The 17,504-nt window shown below is 29.8% G+C and overlaps 2 protein-coding genes across 5 annotated transcripts; one reads left to right on the forward strand and one right to left on the reverse strand.

Moving 5' to 3' along the window:
- Positions 1-162: 162 nt before the first annotated feature.
- On the forward strand, positions 163-3,445 carry LOC117205479 (glutathione synthetase-like). Of its 2 annotated transcripts, none has more exons than XM_033443914.1 (12): positions 163-307; positions 704-887; positions 965-1,040; positions 1,118-1,242; positions 1,309-1,351; positions 1,422-1,495; positions 1,552-1,716; positions 1,819-1,972; positions 2,031-2,138; positions 2,240-2,529; positions 2,603-2,776; positions 3,238-3,445. In XM_033443914.1, the coding sequence occupies exons 2-11, from the start codon at positions 712-714 to the stop codon at positions 2,727-2,729; spliced, it is 1,338 nt and encodes a 445-aa protein (XP_033299805.1). In that variant the 5' UTR covers positions 163-307; positions 704-711; the 3' UTR covers positions 2,730-2,776; positions 3,238-3,445. The 2 variants fall into 2 exon arrangements, with proteins under 2 accessions (XP_033299805.1, XP_033299804.1); XM_033443913.1 differs by lacking the exon at positions 163-307 and adding an exon at positions 314-580.
- Positions 2,962-16,570, reverse strand: LOC117205477 (vitellogenin receptor). Of its 3 annotated transcripts, none has more exons than XM_033443906.1 (32): positions 16,553-16,570; positions 15,779-15,845; positions 15,559-15,686; positions 15,073-15,216; positions 14,447-14,552; positions 14,204-14,353; positions 13,968-14,084; positions 13,677-13,802; positions 13,247-13,462; positions 12,809-12,980; positions 12,346-12,547; positions 12,052-12,243; positions 11,866-11,986; positions 11,626-11,766; positions 11,087-11,339; positions 10,747-10,949; positions 10,513-10,665; positions 10,091-10,218; positions 9,887-10,011; positions 9,216-9,418; positions 8,341-8,516; positions 6,540-6,784; positions 6,001-6,308; positions 5,597-5,836; positions 5,322-5,474; positions 4,940-5,085; positions 4,772-4,863; positions 4,012-4,249; positions 3,756-3,933; positions 3,374-3,671; positions 3,194-3,314; positions 2,962-3,136 (listed from the first exon to the last, which is right to left on the reverse strand). In XM_033443906.1, the coding sequence occupies exons 1-32, from the start codon at positions 16,553-16,555 to the stop codon at positions 3,017-3,019; spliced, it is 5,265 nt and encodes a 1,754-aa protein (XP_033299797.1). In that variant the 5' UTR covers positions 16,556-16,570; the 3' UTR covers positions 2,962-3,016. The 3 variants fall into 3 exon arrangements, with proteins under 3 accessions (XP_033299797.1, XP_033299796.1, XP_033299798.1); XM_033443905.1 differs by having other exon boundaries at positions 16,538-16,570; XM_033443907.1 differs by lacking the exon at positions 3,194-3,314 and having other exon boundaries at positions 16,538-16,570.
- Between the last annotated feature and the right edge of the window lie 934 nt (positions 16,571-17,504).

Raw genomic sequence — 17,504 nt, forward strand, 5'->3', positions numbered from 1 at the left:
CATATGTTTATGTTATATATATATATTATATATATTATATATAATGTATATATTATAAATATTAAATAATACAGTTTTATCGAATATTGTATCATCTATTTATAAAATAATAATATATATAGGTACTGTTAAAATTATTATAAAATGTACAATGTATTTATTATTGTTAAATAAAATTACTTTTCTAAGATGATCGAAATATTTTTCGGAAATAATGACATGTTATGGTTGTTGCAATTATGATATTTACATGAATAATTATTTTTATTTGAAACTGGAAATATATGATAAGGATTTGGATTATCATGTACGTATATGTTTACACACACGCGTAGTTTCGTCTTTGTGTAAAGTTATGTTTAATCATAAGATAAAGATATGACTAGTCGCTTACCCAACAATTATTTTGAATGATAGTTGATGCAGACTTTAAGTGTTTTTTGTTTGAAATTTCATATATTTTATTAAATTTATATGACAATGGAAGTTTCACGTTTAGAACCTTGTATTCAATTACAATTATCAAGGAAAGAATTAGAAAATGTTGTAGATAAGGCTAAGGATTGGGCTCTTATGCATGGTATTAATTTATAGATGTATCAAACTAATGAAAAAAACTGGCTCATTGTTTCTTATTCTTCAAAATATATAATAATGATTTTATTGAAATCAAACAATTCAAATTTAACTTATTTTTATTCAGGTATTAGTATGCGATCAAAAGTATCCTTTAATAAAAATCAGGTACAAGTTTTACCATTTACTTTATTACCATCAAGTTTTCCTAGGAAAAATTTTGAGAAAGCTAAAGGTATACAAGTATTATTGAATGAACTGATACATAAGGTTGCACATGATAATAATTTTCTAATAAAAAGTTTAAAAAGGTATATAAAAATAATAAGTTGTTTGTATTTGTATTTGTATTTGTATGTGTTATAGATAACTGTTTTATATCTTTTAGTACAATTGATGCAGATCCATTTACAGCAAAATTATTTAACATATATGAAACTATATATAAGGAAGGATTTAGTCAAGTAAAATACTAACATAATATAAATTTATTTTAAATAATGTATGATGAATAAGTCTCTAAGCAATTTTTCTCTTCTAGACTTTAAGTCTTGGTCTACTTCGATCAGATTACATGTTACATGAGAATCAGATTAAACAAGTTGAATTAAATACTATTGCAAGTAGTTTTGGAGGAATAGTTACAGTTACTACTCAGTATCATAAGTAAGTTATTGTTACAAAGTATGCAATATATTTTTTATGTTTAATCCTAATATAATGCATTTTTAGGTATATCTTATCAGAAGTTGGACATGCGGATAAAATAAAAAATGTAGGTATCTTTCATTATTCCATATTTATTAAGTTTTTCTGATCCTTATTAAACTTTTGACCGTGTTTAGATCCCAGAAAATAATCCAATTAATGGACTCTGTAAAGGGCTAATATATGCATGGAAATTATATGATAATGAAAAGTAAGTAGTACAAATATGATAGCTAACTGTTAAATAATTAACATATTTTATTATAGGGCTGTAATATTATTTGTTGTTGAAAGTATTACTTATAATGTATGTGATCAGAGATTTCATGAATTTGAAATTTCTAAAATTAATCCTGATATTAAAATAATCAGAAGAAGTTTAAGAGATTTGGTGTCTGAAGCAAAGTTGGGACCAAATAAACAATTAATAGTGTATGTAATTATATAAAATATTTGAAAAGTTGTTTAGATATTATTAAATTTACTATCTATATCTAAATAAGAAATTATTAAATAATATTTTTTTATTTTTAGCGGAGATTTAGAAGTTTCTGTAGTTTATTTTCGTTCTGGTTATGAAGTTGAAGCTTACCCCACTGAACGAGAATGGGAAATTAGATTATTAATCGAACGTTCAAAAGCAATAAAATGTCCATCAATACAATATCATCTAGCTGGTACTAAAAAGGTATAAAAAATACTCATTTTTGTTTTGAACAGTGTAAAGAATAAATAACTTTTATTAGGTACAACAATCTTTAGCTTATCCTAATGTACTTAACGTACTTTTAAAAGATGATAATACAATAAAACAAATACAAGAGGTATTTGCTGGACTTTACTCTTTAGAATTTGTAAGTATTAGAAAACATTAATTGCAATTGTAATTTATACATATGATTATTTTAATATTACATTTTGAAGCTATTTTTATACTGATCTGCATTGTAAACAGAATAACGAAGCAGAAGTAATCATTGATAATGCTATGTCAGATCCTAAAAAGTATGTTTTAAAACCACAAAGGGAAGGAGGTGGAAACAATGTTTATAATGAAGATATAAAGACTCATTTAGAATCCATGAGAAATTCAGAAGAAAGAACAGCTTGGATATTAATGGATCGTTTTTATCCACCTGTGCAAAAGAATTATATTGTACGTGGTCATAATGAACCATTTGAAGATAATCATTTGGATTTCACTGATGTTGTATCAGAACTTGGTGTTTATGGTGTTATTATAGGGTGTGTAATAAAATATATTTCTTTCATAATTATTCTAGCAATTATATCGAGTGACTGAGTTCTCATTTTACAGAAATAATAATGATATTATATATAATGAAGAGGTAGGACATATTCTGAGAACAAAACCATCAAATGAAAATGAAGGAGGAATAGCAGCTGGAATTGGAGCTATTGATAGTCCTTATTTAATTAGTTAATACAAAAGATATTCGTATAGTTGCGAATTACCGGATATAGTTCAAAAGTATGAGAAATTTATATTATAGAATTATATCTTTATATATAATAATGTTAATAAAGAATGTTAAATGATAATTATTATAATCAAATATTATTGATTATTCTGTTTTTATTAATTGTATGTAAAAGGATATATACATGAAGGTTTTACATATTATTAAATATTTATAAAGTAGGTAAATAATTATGTACATAGTTAAATTTGAGTTTCATTTTAATTTAGCAAAAGTTAATATATATTATACTATATTAAGCGAATATCCTGTCCATTAGTAGATTCTTTAGATTCGTCATCTGATTGATCGAAATTGAGAAGCTTCACCATTTGTTTTTCGCCCTTCTCTGGTATATTTTCATTGTGATTCTAAATATGAAAAAACATATATGTTTTCTACAACTGAATATGATGTAAGTAATTTACCTTTTGTATATCTATAATCGGATTAACGTATTCATGTTCTCCAGGTGGTAAACCAGAAATATAATTGAACGAGGGTGTGATCTCATTTCGTTGCTGGTATGATGGATTTTGGAAATGGATACTGCAAGTAGGATAAGAAGCTAATATTTCTGACTAAAAATGAATTATCGATTAATTTACCTGAGATTATTTTTCTTTGAAAAGCGTGGTTTAATTTTCTGGTAATAAAAGTAGGCTGACGCAACTACGATACATGTTACTACTGAAATTATTACACCAATTAGGGTCCCGTGTTGATAACGAATACTTTCGTTTCTACGGCCAGCTTTTCTCGTATCAAATTTAATTTTTATATTTGTGTTTTCCATGCAAGTACTTCTGGAATCTTTCGGATATCCATTCTGACAGATACATGCGGGTCCGTTGTTTCCCGAAACACACATGTAGCTGCATTTATGTCTCTCGCAAGTGTTTTTTCCTAATACAGAAATGTGAATTTTGAACGTATTTCTTATTAGAAAATAACATAAAATTTTATTAATCAATTAATTATTTAACTCACCAATAGGTTGCCTCATTGGGTGCGAAATAATAAAGTACTTGTCGATATTTGAAATACCAATGGTAATCGTTACACACGATTTGTCACCGTATAATTTGCATTTTTTTACTTTACCAGTTGTACTCATCAACCAATATAAAGAATCCTCGTATATGCTAATGCTCAAAGCCTGATGAACCTATGATATTAAAAATAAGAGTAATATAAACATATAACAATATCTTCCTTGCATAAATTATAATCTAGTAGAACTTACATCTGTGTTTAAAACTATAATACGATTAGAACCATCTAAATTCGAGGACTCAATATTTTTATGAAACGTATCTGACCAATACAATCTGAATCGTGTATAATCAATAGTTAACGCAAAGACAATACCAAGATCTCGATGTACAATCGCTGTTATATTAGTACCCATTGTATTGGATCGATATATTTCCGTCATAGGTCTATCGTAAGATGTCCAAGAAGTTTGGCTCCAAAACAACCACCTAAATTGAATAATAATATATATAAAACTGCTGCAAGATAGTATACTTTACTATACTATCAGCACTAAAATTTTATAAATCATATGACTAAATGTTTCAAAAAATTTAGTACCGTGATTCGTGTCTCAAATTGCCCTAAAACTTTTAGGATGAATGATTTACGATCGTATTTTTTAAATCCTTCAATTCTGCATATATATATATATATTACCTGCATATATTATATATATATATATATAATACTTATATATATATTATATTATATATATATTATATTATATTATATTATATATATATATAATTATATATGTTATCGTTTAATTAATTATATATATATAATTTTCCAAATTTTATGTTATATATAATATATTGTAATATGTTATATAATTTGTAATTTATAATCAAATTATATTATATAATAATAAAATTTGGAAAATGAAATAAATATTTATTTAGAATCGAATGAAATCATTTTTAAATGTTAGGCGCCAAAGAGGTATAAGTTTCTTAATTAAAACATACCCTTCTTTTGGTTCGACGGCAATAGAGACTGCTCGGTTGTTTAGTGGGATTGATACTACTTTAGCACACTTCTGCTGTTCTAGATTGCATACCTGTAAATTAAAATTTAAAAGATTTTCGTGGCTAAATACAGATACCGAATGAACGCGAATAATGAATATTCGATACCTGAACACTGCTAAAATAGTCATTATCATTGAAGTATACGTTGTCGGTAATCCAATCAACAGCTAGAGCTCCCGGTCTGCCAAGGCCGGTAACAGTCTTTCGTTCCTTGGTCTTCATGTTTATTTTACTTACCGTGCCCAAGATATCTATGGGAGATATTGTATTAAGAGTTTAACAAAATGAAGAAATAAAATTATATTAGGAATTTAGTAAAATGTTTGAATCAAAGCAATAATATGTATGTTGTATATAAAATGCATATGCATGATTTAATTCCTAAGTGAGCTACAGAAAATTCTTTTTGCTAAATCGTTAAGGATAGAATGTGTTTTGGAAAAAAATATTTTATGCATTAAGACAAGTAAATTTTGTTTTATATTACCATTGCTCCAATAGATAGTGTTTTCCCTCGTGTTCGCGTCAATACCGCTTATTTCAGGATTTAGTTCTTCATAAATAACTTGAATTGAATTTAAATTTGGTGATAACTTTCTGATATCAGCATTAGAAACAGTAATTATTTCCATTTGTGATCCTACAATAAAATAATTCGTTACAGTATAAAATATTCACCTATTATACATTCTCTATAATTATTTAATTATTCCAAACGCAAAATAAACAAAATAAAACGTAAGAAGCTAAGTGTTTCTTTACCAGCCACTTTGCATGAAATTTTATCGCTTCGAATGACGTATCCCTCGTGGCATGAACAAGTAAAAGATCCATTAGTATTATAACATACTTGTGAACAAACATTGTCTTTACATTCGTCAATATCTTCGCAGGATTTAAAATCGTTACTCAATTGATATCCATTTCTACAACCACAGACAGGACCAATGGGTGTTTTGTGGCACATATTTGTGCAGGGATTGTACTTGGTACACGCAGTTGCTGTAAAAATATATGCTTTAAATGTGAATTATTGTGTTCACATATTACAGTAATATTGATTCAATTTGTCAATTACTAGAATTGAGCTTTTGAATGATACTTTTATTATTAAGTTACAATTAAAAAAGATATATTTTCATTTCTTTTATCTGCACTGTACGTACCACATTGTCCGAATTCATCGCTTCGATCGGAGCAATCTACTTTTCCATCGCACACATTGGCAAAGGGGAGGCAGGCACCGTTGGAACATTTGAATTCTTTGCAAATAGAATTCGTGCTGATGCCACTTATTTTCGAATTACCACCGTCACAATCTTTTTCATCCGATCCATCCCCACAATCGTTTATCCGGTCGCACACCCAGCTTTTATCGATGCATTTCTGATTGTCGCAAACGTATTCTTCCTTTTGGCATCGAGGGCAATTACGTTCATCGTCGTTCTTTGGACAATCTGTAACGCCGTTACATCTACGAAAACGATAGGTTAATAAAATGGACCAATTGTTTGCTTTCTTCATTTCATTATGATGAAAATACACCTATTAAAAAAGGGATATATAAAATTAAATGAAACTCATGGTAATTTAAATTTACTGTACTATACATATACTGAGCAATGTGGTAGTCTTAGAAATTGATTAAGAAAATGAATGTAAAATAATTAAAAAATTAATAAATAATAATGATTAATTGACTAACCTGACTTGCTTCGGAAGACACAGTTCTGTGTTGAAACATTTATACTGATCTACAGTACAATTGACATAATTTCTGTTACCCGTGTCCTTGCAATATTGTTCATCGCTGTCATCCTCGCATTCACTGACTCCATTGCATTTCAGCATTAAATCGATGCAACGACCGTTGGAACAGGTAAACATCTCGGTTGGACACGCGTTTCTTTGGCATGTTTCGCTCTCGTCGGAACCATCTGGACAGTCAGCCTTTATCCACATGCGAAATTAAATAATTATGCAACTAAACATTTTAATGAAACAGCCTGGGTTTACTTTTTAATTAGATGTACACGATGTATAAAAAATAAGTGTAAAAACTACCGTAACGTGATTCTACACCCCTGAATTGGTGGAGATTTGTAAAAAAATATTCAAAGGGAGAGAACATTTCAAAGGGATTATGGGTCGCAAATGTCCCTCCTGTCAGAAAAAAATGTTGAAGTTTTAATAATTCTTAAACTGACTTTATTTGCAGTGCGTTTATATTCTGCAGTCGGATCTCATGTAATTTGCTTAGGAGACGTGAACATAAAAATCGCAAATACTTCGCACTTGTTACGTATGCAAATGTAGGCAACGATGTAGGCAGAAAGATAGAGGCGATAATATGATCTCCAATAATCGTCTTTGATTGAAACTTTTAACATCACTGCTTGTGGATTTTTGTAAGCCCAAATCCTGGCACTTTGTCGATTGAGGATGCTACAACTCGAAGAACCGCTCTCATCCATAAATAATACACGCTCTAAAAAGTGGGCAACTTATATAGCATGGCAAAAGCTTTGTCGAGTAACATAGTCATTTGCCTGTAGTGCTTGAACGCGGCGAATTTTTTAAAGCCGTAAATCTTTTTCTCTGATTATTCGTCGCACTGTCACGTGACTGATTCTTACTCGATGAACTACTTCATGTAGGTCTAATAGTGGATAAGGATGAACAAAAGTGATAATCAACCTATTCTTCTTTACGCTAATTGATACGGGCTCGATCTGTATTCAAATGCCGCAATATTAATTTTTGATCATCAAATTGTTAACATAGCCGCTGAAAATTGCATTGTCATGGAATGTCTCCTGCACACAGAGATTTACCATTATTCCTGTATTCTGATATATTTCTCGAGGTGACTTCTAATTTTTTGTTACTTCGTAAATAGTACGCTACTTTCTCATTAAATGAGAATAATTAAATGTAAACACATTATGAATTAAGCCAGTTTAAGGATTATTAAAACTTTAATATTTTCTTCTGATAGGAAGGGCATTTGCGGCCCATGATCCCTTTGAGATTTTCGTTGCTCGTGATGAGTAGAACACGTTGCAATAAAAAAAATTTGACCTTGAAGATCATGCTAAAGGTTAATTTTTGCACAAACATTTTTTTACAGATTTCCACTGATTCAGGAGTGTAGAATCATGCTACGGTAGTTTTTACACCTACTTTTTATACAGCTTGTACATTAAACGAGTTAGAATACGTGACCAAGTTGTCGTTCTACCGTTTTTCTTTTTTGAGGAAAGTATTAACTACGATATAATCAACAAAGAGAATAGAAAGTGTAATAAGATTGATTCATCTTTCTCGTTTTCCGTTCAAGTAGAATTTAATTGCATTAGAAAAGTACACTTGCATTGTTTTTAACTTACAACGCATTATACGTTGTTACATTACAAAAATAAACAATAGTGTATAATTTACACGTAAAAAATGAATGTTTCGTAAGGTACTGATGTAAAAAAGCCTAATGGAAGGTTTGGACTCACCTCTCCATCACATTTCCACGTTTTGGGTATACAAGTCCCGATTTCGCATGCGAAGGCATCGCCATCGCACTTGTGCTTGTCGCAATTAAGTTCGTCCGAAAAATCGGTGCAATCACTTTGTCCGTTGCACACGAGATATTTCGATATGCAAGCCCCTTCGTGACATTGAAACTCATCTGGAAGATATTAGAGTCATTGTGAATAATTGTTGGGCACTTGAGTACAACGAAGGCCTTTATTCAGCCTTCATTTTGCATACATATCGAACATAGTTTTTCGATGTTGATGTCTTATGACAATAGCATTATTCGACTCGTTTTACACGAGTTCCAGATATTTTATCGCGTCGAATAAATTGATCGAAAAAGAATCGAAACATGATCTTGATAAGGTATATAACAGAGAATCAATCGGATATTTATTTTTTTCCATGCGAGAGTCAGAGTTCAAGGAGAAGTATGTGTATAGAAATATAAAAACAGGAAGCAGAAATGTTAACTTTTCCTTATATAAATCGATAAATTCAGTCGTCTTTCTATTGCTTCAAGCTTGAAATCAGTTATGAATAGATATTATAAATTCATTTAATCACTAATAACGTGACTTCAGCTATGATTGCTTTATTCGCGTGTTACGATTGTTCAAGCAAACAACACGATAGTTTTAAACAATATTAATTTATTGATTCAAATAAATATTCGATCTATTTAATAGTTTCATTCACTGATCTCTCAATTTGATCTACATTGTCGTTCGCTTTATATACACAGTATATAATTTATCGCTTATAACGTGTGCTCTAAATGTTTAGACAGTCTTGTTATTGTAGACAATAAGCACGTTATAAATAAGATTTAGTAAGGGTTTTGATTTACTGGAGTCGCATTCCTTTTTATCACAGCCTTCCTCATCCGATCGATCGACACAGTCGTAGTGGGAATTACAACGTTTCGTCTTGCTTATGCAGTCGCCGTTTTTACATTGAAACTGATCCTCGTGCTTGCACCTTGACCAATGGTGTTCATCGCAAATACTTGATTCATCTTCACCGTTAGGACAATCCTGTATTCCGTCGCATCTGAAGTTGCGAAACATTTACAGTTTAATAACGCATGCAGATATTAAATATAAAATATAAATGATAGTTGTATTTTCAAATTTATAGGTATATTCTGCATATCAAAATAAAAGAAGATGAATTCGTGTATTTTTATCGAATAAGGGTATGAAATAATTTTCATTGTCATGTTACAGTCGTGAATTAGCAAGTGTTGAACGCCAACGCAGACTGATGGTTTCCATCGTTTAAGTGATCTTAAAATTATAAATCGATTGAACATCGTACAATTCGTTTGATACGATTGATTTATCAAGTCTTATACTAAAAATACAAAATAGTAATTATCCATGAAGTAAGAATTTCAATGATTATGTTTCAGAGATTAAACTTTTATCTATTCATGATTAATAGACATGGAAAGTTACAGAATACACTTATAAATTGATAAATTCCATGGCTGAACCATTCAAGATAATAATATCTTACCTTTGATGGGATTTTATGCATATATCGTGTTCTCCACATTTTATTTCGCCAGCATTACACGCAGTTTGAAGAGTACACGTTCGATTATCTACGTCCAGCATCATGTCGGGTGGACACGCACAGATCTGAAAATTTAAATGAAATATAAGTACAAGGATAATCGTGTCTCAAAGAAATCGTATTATACAAACACTCTAAGCTTACATATGAATCAGCATTAGATAACAGGCACACGTGAGAACAGTTTCCGTTGTTGTTGCGACACTGGTGCTCTTCTATGTACGTTTGATGTAAACTTATTAACTGCATTCTATTCAAGTCTTTAGGTACTTCTGAAAGATACAATTGTTTCTGTATAATTGGTATAATTCTTTCTTTTTTATATTCGATTATCTATACGATAAATTGGATTGTGTGATTAATCGCTATTTGTATTCTTTATTCTCTTTATATCTCATTATTATTTTATTTAATTGCATAAAATGCTAAGAATGGAGAAAACTTAGTTAAGATTAAATCCATTCATCAACGATCTAGACAATATATTTGATTATGGTTGACGATTCATGTCTGTTGATTAATAATTGATTATCAAAGAGTTTTATAACTTATTTCATATTACTCACCTAATGTAGTATGCTTCTGATATTGCTGTGTGCTGCTTTTGTTGGTCCAATACAATTTATTCGATTTATATTGAGTCCAAAACACATAGTCACTAAGAACAGTGAGACTCACGGGTTCCAGTAATCCAGTGCGGAAGATATATGTTTCGAAACCTAAAAAATTTAATTATATTTATATTTATATCTATATTATAGTCATTAACATTAGTCATTTATTACGATAGAAATACAAACCCGGAATGGTCGTACTACCAATACGACCAGTGCCTTGATCACTCCAAAACAATAGTTTCAGAACTCTGTCGTAGCACAAAGATATTTTCGGCCCAATTAAATGTGTCTTATTCCCTTCGATCGTGACTCTTGGACCAAGCCCGTTCATGTTCATCAGGTCTATGCGATACAATTCATTCGTTCTGAATACGACCATCATGATACTAAAACATCATCACATAATGATCTTTCCATAAAGATTTTATTATAATGCTTAGCAAATTAAAATAAAAAAAACATGTATATAGAACTATATCGAAATTCATTCGTCTTTTTGTGATTCATGTACAAAAATGATTACTTTTCTTCAGGTACAAGTGCAATATCGTAAGGCTCGTCTTGGAAGTAGAAGATCGTTTTTTCATTGTTGTTCAAGCTGTGAACCTCGATAGTTTTGTGTTTCACATCCGACAAATATAGATTATTTCCGACGTAGTCGAAATCCATTCCACCTAGTATTTCGTTTTCAATAGACATCATGCTTTTCTCTTCACCAGTCTGCATGTTAAAATGGAAAATGTTGTCCCTTAGCTGGTCGCTGGCTAGTAAACCACCTGTGTAACCAGTGTAAACCAGTAATATTGAAAATATTTAAAAGCAGCAATGTTATATAACTATAACGATATAAATGTTATATATTCTCGATGATTTTTATAGACATTAAAGCGCTGTGATGTCATTATGAGCTTAAATAAAATCACGTTAAATAACATTATTCGACTTTGAAAGGTTTCGACCGCGTGTTTAGAGCAACGGATATATATTTGTTATATGAAATATCATGGTTTGTCTATTGGAATAAGTAGGATGTTTGTCAATAATCGATTATTAAAGTCTTACCAGTGAGAGGATTATAAACAACCTCAGTGACGTGATTTAATGTGTCGCTGGTAGTAATTTTCGGTTTTCCCAATAGTTCATGATAATAGTCTATGAATGTACTTCCTGCTGCGATAATTAAATGCGTCTTCTTCTTAACCGCTGAAATTTATTTAATTCGTGTGTATATTTATTTAATTATTAAATATCAAGTTACGTCTTGTATTTAATTCACTAGTTTACAGCAATAATACAACTTACCACGGCACGTATGGTTATCAGAATTTAATTCTTTGTCCAATGTGCAAGCGCAAGTATAGCTATTCGCTGAGTTTAATAGACATAATTGAGAACACGGGCTTGAATTGCAGGGATTCGGCATCTATTATCGAATATTGTATCATTTATTTACGAATAAATTGACGAGAAAGAAAAAAATGAACGTACCTTGGGTTTTAAAACAGAGTGATATATGTGTATGCCATAAATAGTACTGTTTGTAGACACTAAAACTTCCCAATTTTTACCAGTGAATTTATCACATGACTGTATGGTATTAGATATCCAATCGCTCCAGTATAACTTATTTTCAAATACAGCCAATGAAAATGGCCTCTTTGCTATATCTTTTAATATGGCCTAAAACGGTACAAATAAAAAGCGAATAAATAATTTTTACTGTAATTATCGATCTTCAGACGAACATTGTTCTAATGTTCGGTGTAGAAATGTGAAATATACCTTTCGATCTGTACCATCCAGTCGTACCGATTCGATTACTTTTGCTTTAGCATCTATCCAGTATAATCTTTCATTCGCGTAATCGATAGATAAACTGTTTGGCAATTCTAAATCTTTGCTGACTAACACAGTGTTATTTTTTCCATCCATTCCTGCCCTCAATATGCATGAATCCATGCCCCATTTGGACCAATACATTATACTGGAAACACATAATTTTATTATTTATTTTGCACTTGCAAAAATTCTTTAACTTGTGTTACTTCTTAAACATTTAATTACAGAAAGTATAATAAAAAGCTGATAAAAACAAGATATGGCAATTTTATAAAAGTAGTAACATAAAATTTCATAATTTTTTTTTAAACAGATATTTAGGAGATTGAAATACTTTATTTATCCAGATGCTGAAAATACTTTTGAATCTCAATTGTTCAGTTTTTTACGCTTGAAATGCACTTACCCACTGGACGGTAATAAAACAAGACCTCGCGGTTTATCGTTTTGTTCTTTTATTATAACAGTGCAATAAGAACCATCATTGTTACAAACTCCGATATGCATATAACCACCATCCGTGAAATATATGTTGCCTGTTACCCAATCTACTGCCATGTCATCGGGGCTGCTCAAACCTTGAAGATATATATATTTTCTTATAATTTATATATATCATACATACATATATATATATATATATATATATATATATATATTCTTTTATATATATATATATATATATATATATATATAAGAAAATGAGCAACAAAGGAAATAAGTAACGTACATGCAAACTTCAGATGTGAGTATCAATCTGATCTAATAAAATTAAAATTTTGTAATAAAGTACAGTAGGAAAGATTAGAGTAATTTGAGAATACGATTTATATGCATAATTTACCTGCTGTAACAATGACCTCTCGCTGCGAACCATCCTCTAAACTTTTGATTATCGCTTCGTTTCCGTCCTCGATATCGGACCAATATACATTATTCGCGTCTAAAGAAATAGCCACGGCGTGTTGCAAATTTTGAGTCACCGGATAATACAACCGAGAATTGAGATAAATACCACGGATTTCAGATTTAATTGAAAACATCATCAAACCTTCGCCACCTGTGGATAAACAGTAGAAAATAGATACTAATTAGAAATACGTAGATACTTAGGAAAATGAGGCTCTTTATCTTTCAAGAAGGTATTTATCTTTCAAAACTTTTCCTTTTTACAGATTCTATTTGTTCTATCAGTCATAGAATATAGAACCTATCACAGATAAGAATTAAATTTTTAAAAAATTTTGTTCGTACAAAGCTGAGAAAAGATTTACCTTCGGTTTGACAAGTTCTTTTGTCATCGTTCAGACTGTAACCAGGTTGACACGAGCATGTGTAAGATCCAACGCTATTGATACATTCTTGATCGCAAATTCCGTAATTATCGCACTCATTCACATCTATAAAATAATAGATATGTATATAAAATAACTTTGTAGTTTCTTCTTGATCATGACTTTAATAATTAACTCGAATCTAAATCAGATCTGAATATCTGAATATGTCTGTAATCAACCTTTAGTTCAGTAAAAAGAAAAAATAGATTGTTAATCTTTTATCTTTACCCTCGCACGAAGTCTGGTTGTTCACCAACTTGTAACCTGGTCGACACGAACATTGAGCACCTTCAGGTGTTTTCCTGCAATTATGTTGACACTTTGCTTCCTTGCACGATGCATCAGCTATGATTTGAAACAATTAAACCTATTACTGTTAAATTGCCAAGGCTTGGCTCAAAAATTGCCATCACTCCGACTTTATATTACTGAATCGAAACAATATCTCCTTCACTACTACTTACCCTTGATACATGCATCTATATCTTCATCTGAATTATCCCCGCAGTTATCCTTCTCATTACAGGTTGCGTTCAGAGAAATGCATCTTTTATTTTTGCACAGATATCGATCGTATTCGTTGTTACATTCATCGACTGGTATCATGTAATTCTCTATGGATTATAAAATAGTAATATAAGTTTGAAATTTGTAGATCTTATTTAACATCAAAATATAGTTTAAGGAAAGAAAAGAAGAAAGATTACCGCATTTTTCTTCATCGCTCTTATCTGGACAATCTGGGATACCGTCGCAAACCCATTCGTTTCTTATGCAATGGCCATCTTTGCATTTGAATGCGTCGCAATTTACCTGCAGTAATTGAGAATATATCGATTAGAAGAATATTTGTAATTCGTATAGTCTTCAAATTAGTAAGTCAATCTGCTGTACCAAAGAACCACCTTGTAATATACGTAAAGTCTGATGTACAATAAAGTATTATTATTATTGTTGTTGTTATTGTTATTATTATATAATCTTCAAATTCATTTAGGATATAGTATGTCAAGAAGATTAAATATTTCACTTTTGCGTTCAAGTTACTATAAATTGAGGCAAAAAGAATATATCTTATTAACATCTTTATTGCTTAAAATAAAAATAATAAGTAGCTGATCAATTATGGAATGCTTGATACTTGCATCATATATAGATGAAAGTTATGAATAATTGTAATAAATTTCTCCAATCTGTAATATCGATTGATATTTAATCTAATTTATATTATAATTAACATAAACAAACTTATATATTTTTTTCATTCTCGGAGTACCGATCTAGGAATTATGCCGTTATTTGATAAGAAGTCAAAATTTAAATGCGATCTCACATCTTTTACACAACCATCGTATTCATCACTGCCATCGGAACAATCTTCTTTTGTGTCGCAGAATTTTTCTATCGGTATACAAGTATGAATATCGGAACATTGGAACTCGTCTATAGCGCAACGAATCATTTCAAGGTTTTGAAGCTGAAATAAAAAAATTGATTTTGTTATATATTAGAAGTATAATATAAGAATAATATATATATATAATATAAGAAACCATTTCGTTGTAAAAATATACAGTTCCGAATAAAATAATAATTTACAAGATAAAAATAAATATATATGTAATATAATTATATAATGTATAATACTTTATCGACTTATGGAACATATTGAGAAATTTCAGACGTGGAATATTTTGCAATCTCTTGCAAATAATTTTAAATTATTTAACTATACAATTCTTTAATAATAAAAAATATAAGAATAAGCAATATATTATTATAAATATCGTTTTGATGATAATTATGAATTAATATATACTTGGTAGCCTTCACAACCCGTTTCGTCGGAACCGTCACCGCATTCATCTTCCCCATCGCAACGGAAGATGGATGAAATGCATTTTTTGTTCGAGCACAAGAAGAGATCCGGTGGTTCGCAGCCTATAGCTTCAAATTAAAAAGTAAGAAAAGTATAAATTAGAATGTGCTAGAAATAAATTGTTACTAAATCTAATTGTAATATGTACGATTAAAGTTACCTGCGGCATCGGCGCGCGGGTTGAAAATGCTTACAACCAGAAGTACGAATAATCTGCGATACATAATCTGAAATAATTTTTGTCGAATTAATTTACATTTTTATTAAGCAATCGAAAATATTTTCCTATTATTCTAAAGTCTTCACCGGCATAATTTGTTTAATCGTTAGAATGCCACGGTTATCGTAGAAAACTAATTAAAAAATATTTGGTTTTTACATCATTGATACAACAGGTATGAGAGCAAAAGTTGAAGCGTTACAACACAATGAAGTAAACATAAGTTGAAGAACGCAAGTATAATAGAATTTGAGGGTCAAATCATCATCGTATCATTTTTCGATGGTTAAAGTCTTTTCAACGGCACAAATGTTCCTTATGTATTACTAATTGTATCTTCTCATTTATGTTTTTTATACAAGTTCAAATATTATAAATGCTTGAGAATTTCGTAAATGACACAATATGAATAATAAATAAAATATTAATCAGTATATCCGGTACACTGACAAATGTAGATTTTAAGTATATTATACAAACTTAGCTCTGCAAAAATGATATCACAAGCGGAAATTATTTTCATTAAATTAAGTAAACTTTGCTTTAACTAGACCAACCCCTAATAAAAATTACGGAATCGATCTGAATTGGGTACTCTTTATAATAAAACTGGCGAAATTAACATTTTATAACATAATTGCAAAATGGAATAGGTATGAAAGGTTTTTAAAATAAAATATTTCTTTTCGATATACTTACGAGAGGTGTTCTTACCATTACGACTGTTAAACGAAAACTAAGGGCCGTTACAGAGACCGTACCAAAGTTGTGTAGTTGAGGTCGTTTTTCTAATAATACACATATTGTTATGAATGCCTCTGTGTAAGTTATTATACATTAATATAGATTTCATTCTATTCAGACTTTTGAACGGGATTAAATCATAAATAAGAAATGATTTACACATATATAAATTATTTCTTTTTATGTATATTCATTAAATTTAATACTAAATTTATTATGCAATATATTATAAACAAACTAATACAAAAGGTAATAATTATAACAGTAATGTTAGAGTAATGTGTATAAATAAATATTTTTCAAAAATATTTCGTATAATATGTAAGTACACGTGAATTACGCTTAGATATGATAATTTGTTCTTTTAAAAGTTATAACTTATTGTAAATTTCGCGTGATAGAAGAAATTGTGTATGAAGGTACAAGTTTCATAAGAAATGTATACAAACAGTTGGTTCGATTATGTACACACATTATTCTTAAGTTTAAATTTGCTCGACCTTTACGAAACTAGAAACGACTAACGTTTATATGAAAATTATTCCAACAATTAAGCCATTTCTCATTGCAATTATCATATCATTTTATTAATGTTCTTTTTACGATAAGTAATTTTTATGATCTTTATACAAATATGAAATATATATATGTATTTCCAAATATTCTGCTGTAATATTTCCATACGCAAAATAAATAGAAAGATTAATTTCTATAAACAAACTATACGTGTCGTTTACATATCCTATAAAAAAAGAACAATCCCTTAACATATCGTTCCACCTACACTTAACAAAAATGATAACTCTACTCTGCGCTTAATTTGGATAATTTGAAGAAAATATACATTTTATTATATTATTTAATAATTTGCTTCTCCTTTTTGCCTATCCTGAGTGAGAAAAAGAATCGATCTATGATGCCT

This window comes from Bombus bifarius, unplaced genomic scaffold, assembly GCF_011952205.1.
Source record: "Bombus bifarius isolate JDL3187 unplaced genomic scaffold, Bbif_JDL3187 scf7180000007991, whole genome shotgun sequence".
NCBI lineage: Eukaryota > Metazoa > Arthropoda > Insecta > Hymenoptera > Apidae > Bombus > Bombus bifarius.

Coding starts and splice junctions, on each gene's coding strand:
- LOC117205479 (XM_033443913.1), top strand. CDS start 475: ATGACAATGGAAGTTTCACGTTTAGAACCTTGTATTCAATTACAATTA. Junction 1,041..1,117: donor ATAAGGAAGGATTTAGTCAA/GTAAAATACTAA, acceptor TTTCTCTTCTAG/ACTTTAAGTCTTGGTCTACT. Junction 1,973..2,030: donor ATCTAGCTGGTACTAAAAAG/GTATAAAAAATA, acceptor AACTTTTATTAG/GTACAACAATCTTTAGCTTA.
- LOC117205477 (XM_033443905.1), bottom strand. Junction 11,987..12,051: donor ACTCTGTTTTAAAACCCAAG/GTACGTTCATTT, acceptor ATTCGATAATAG/ATGCCGAATCCCTGCAATTC. Junction 5,086..5,321: donor CACTATCTATTGGAGCAATG/GTAATATAAAAC, acceptor TATCTCCCATAG/ATATCTTGGGCACGGTAAGT.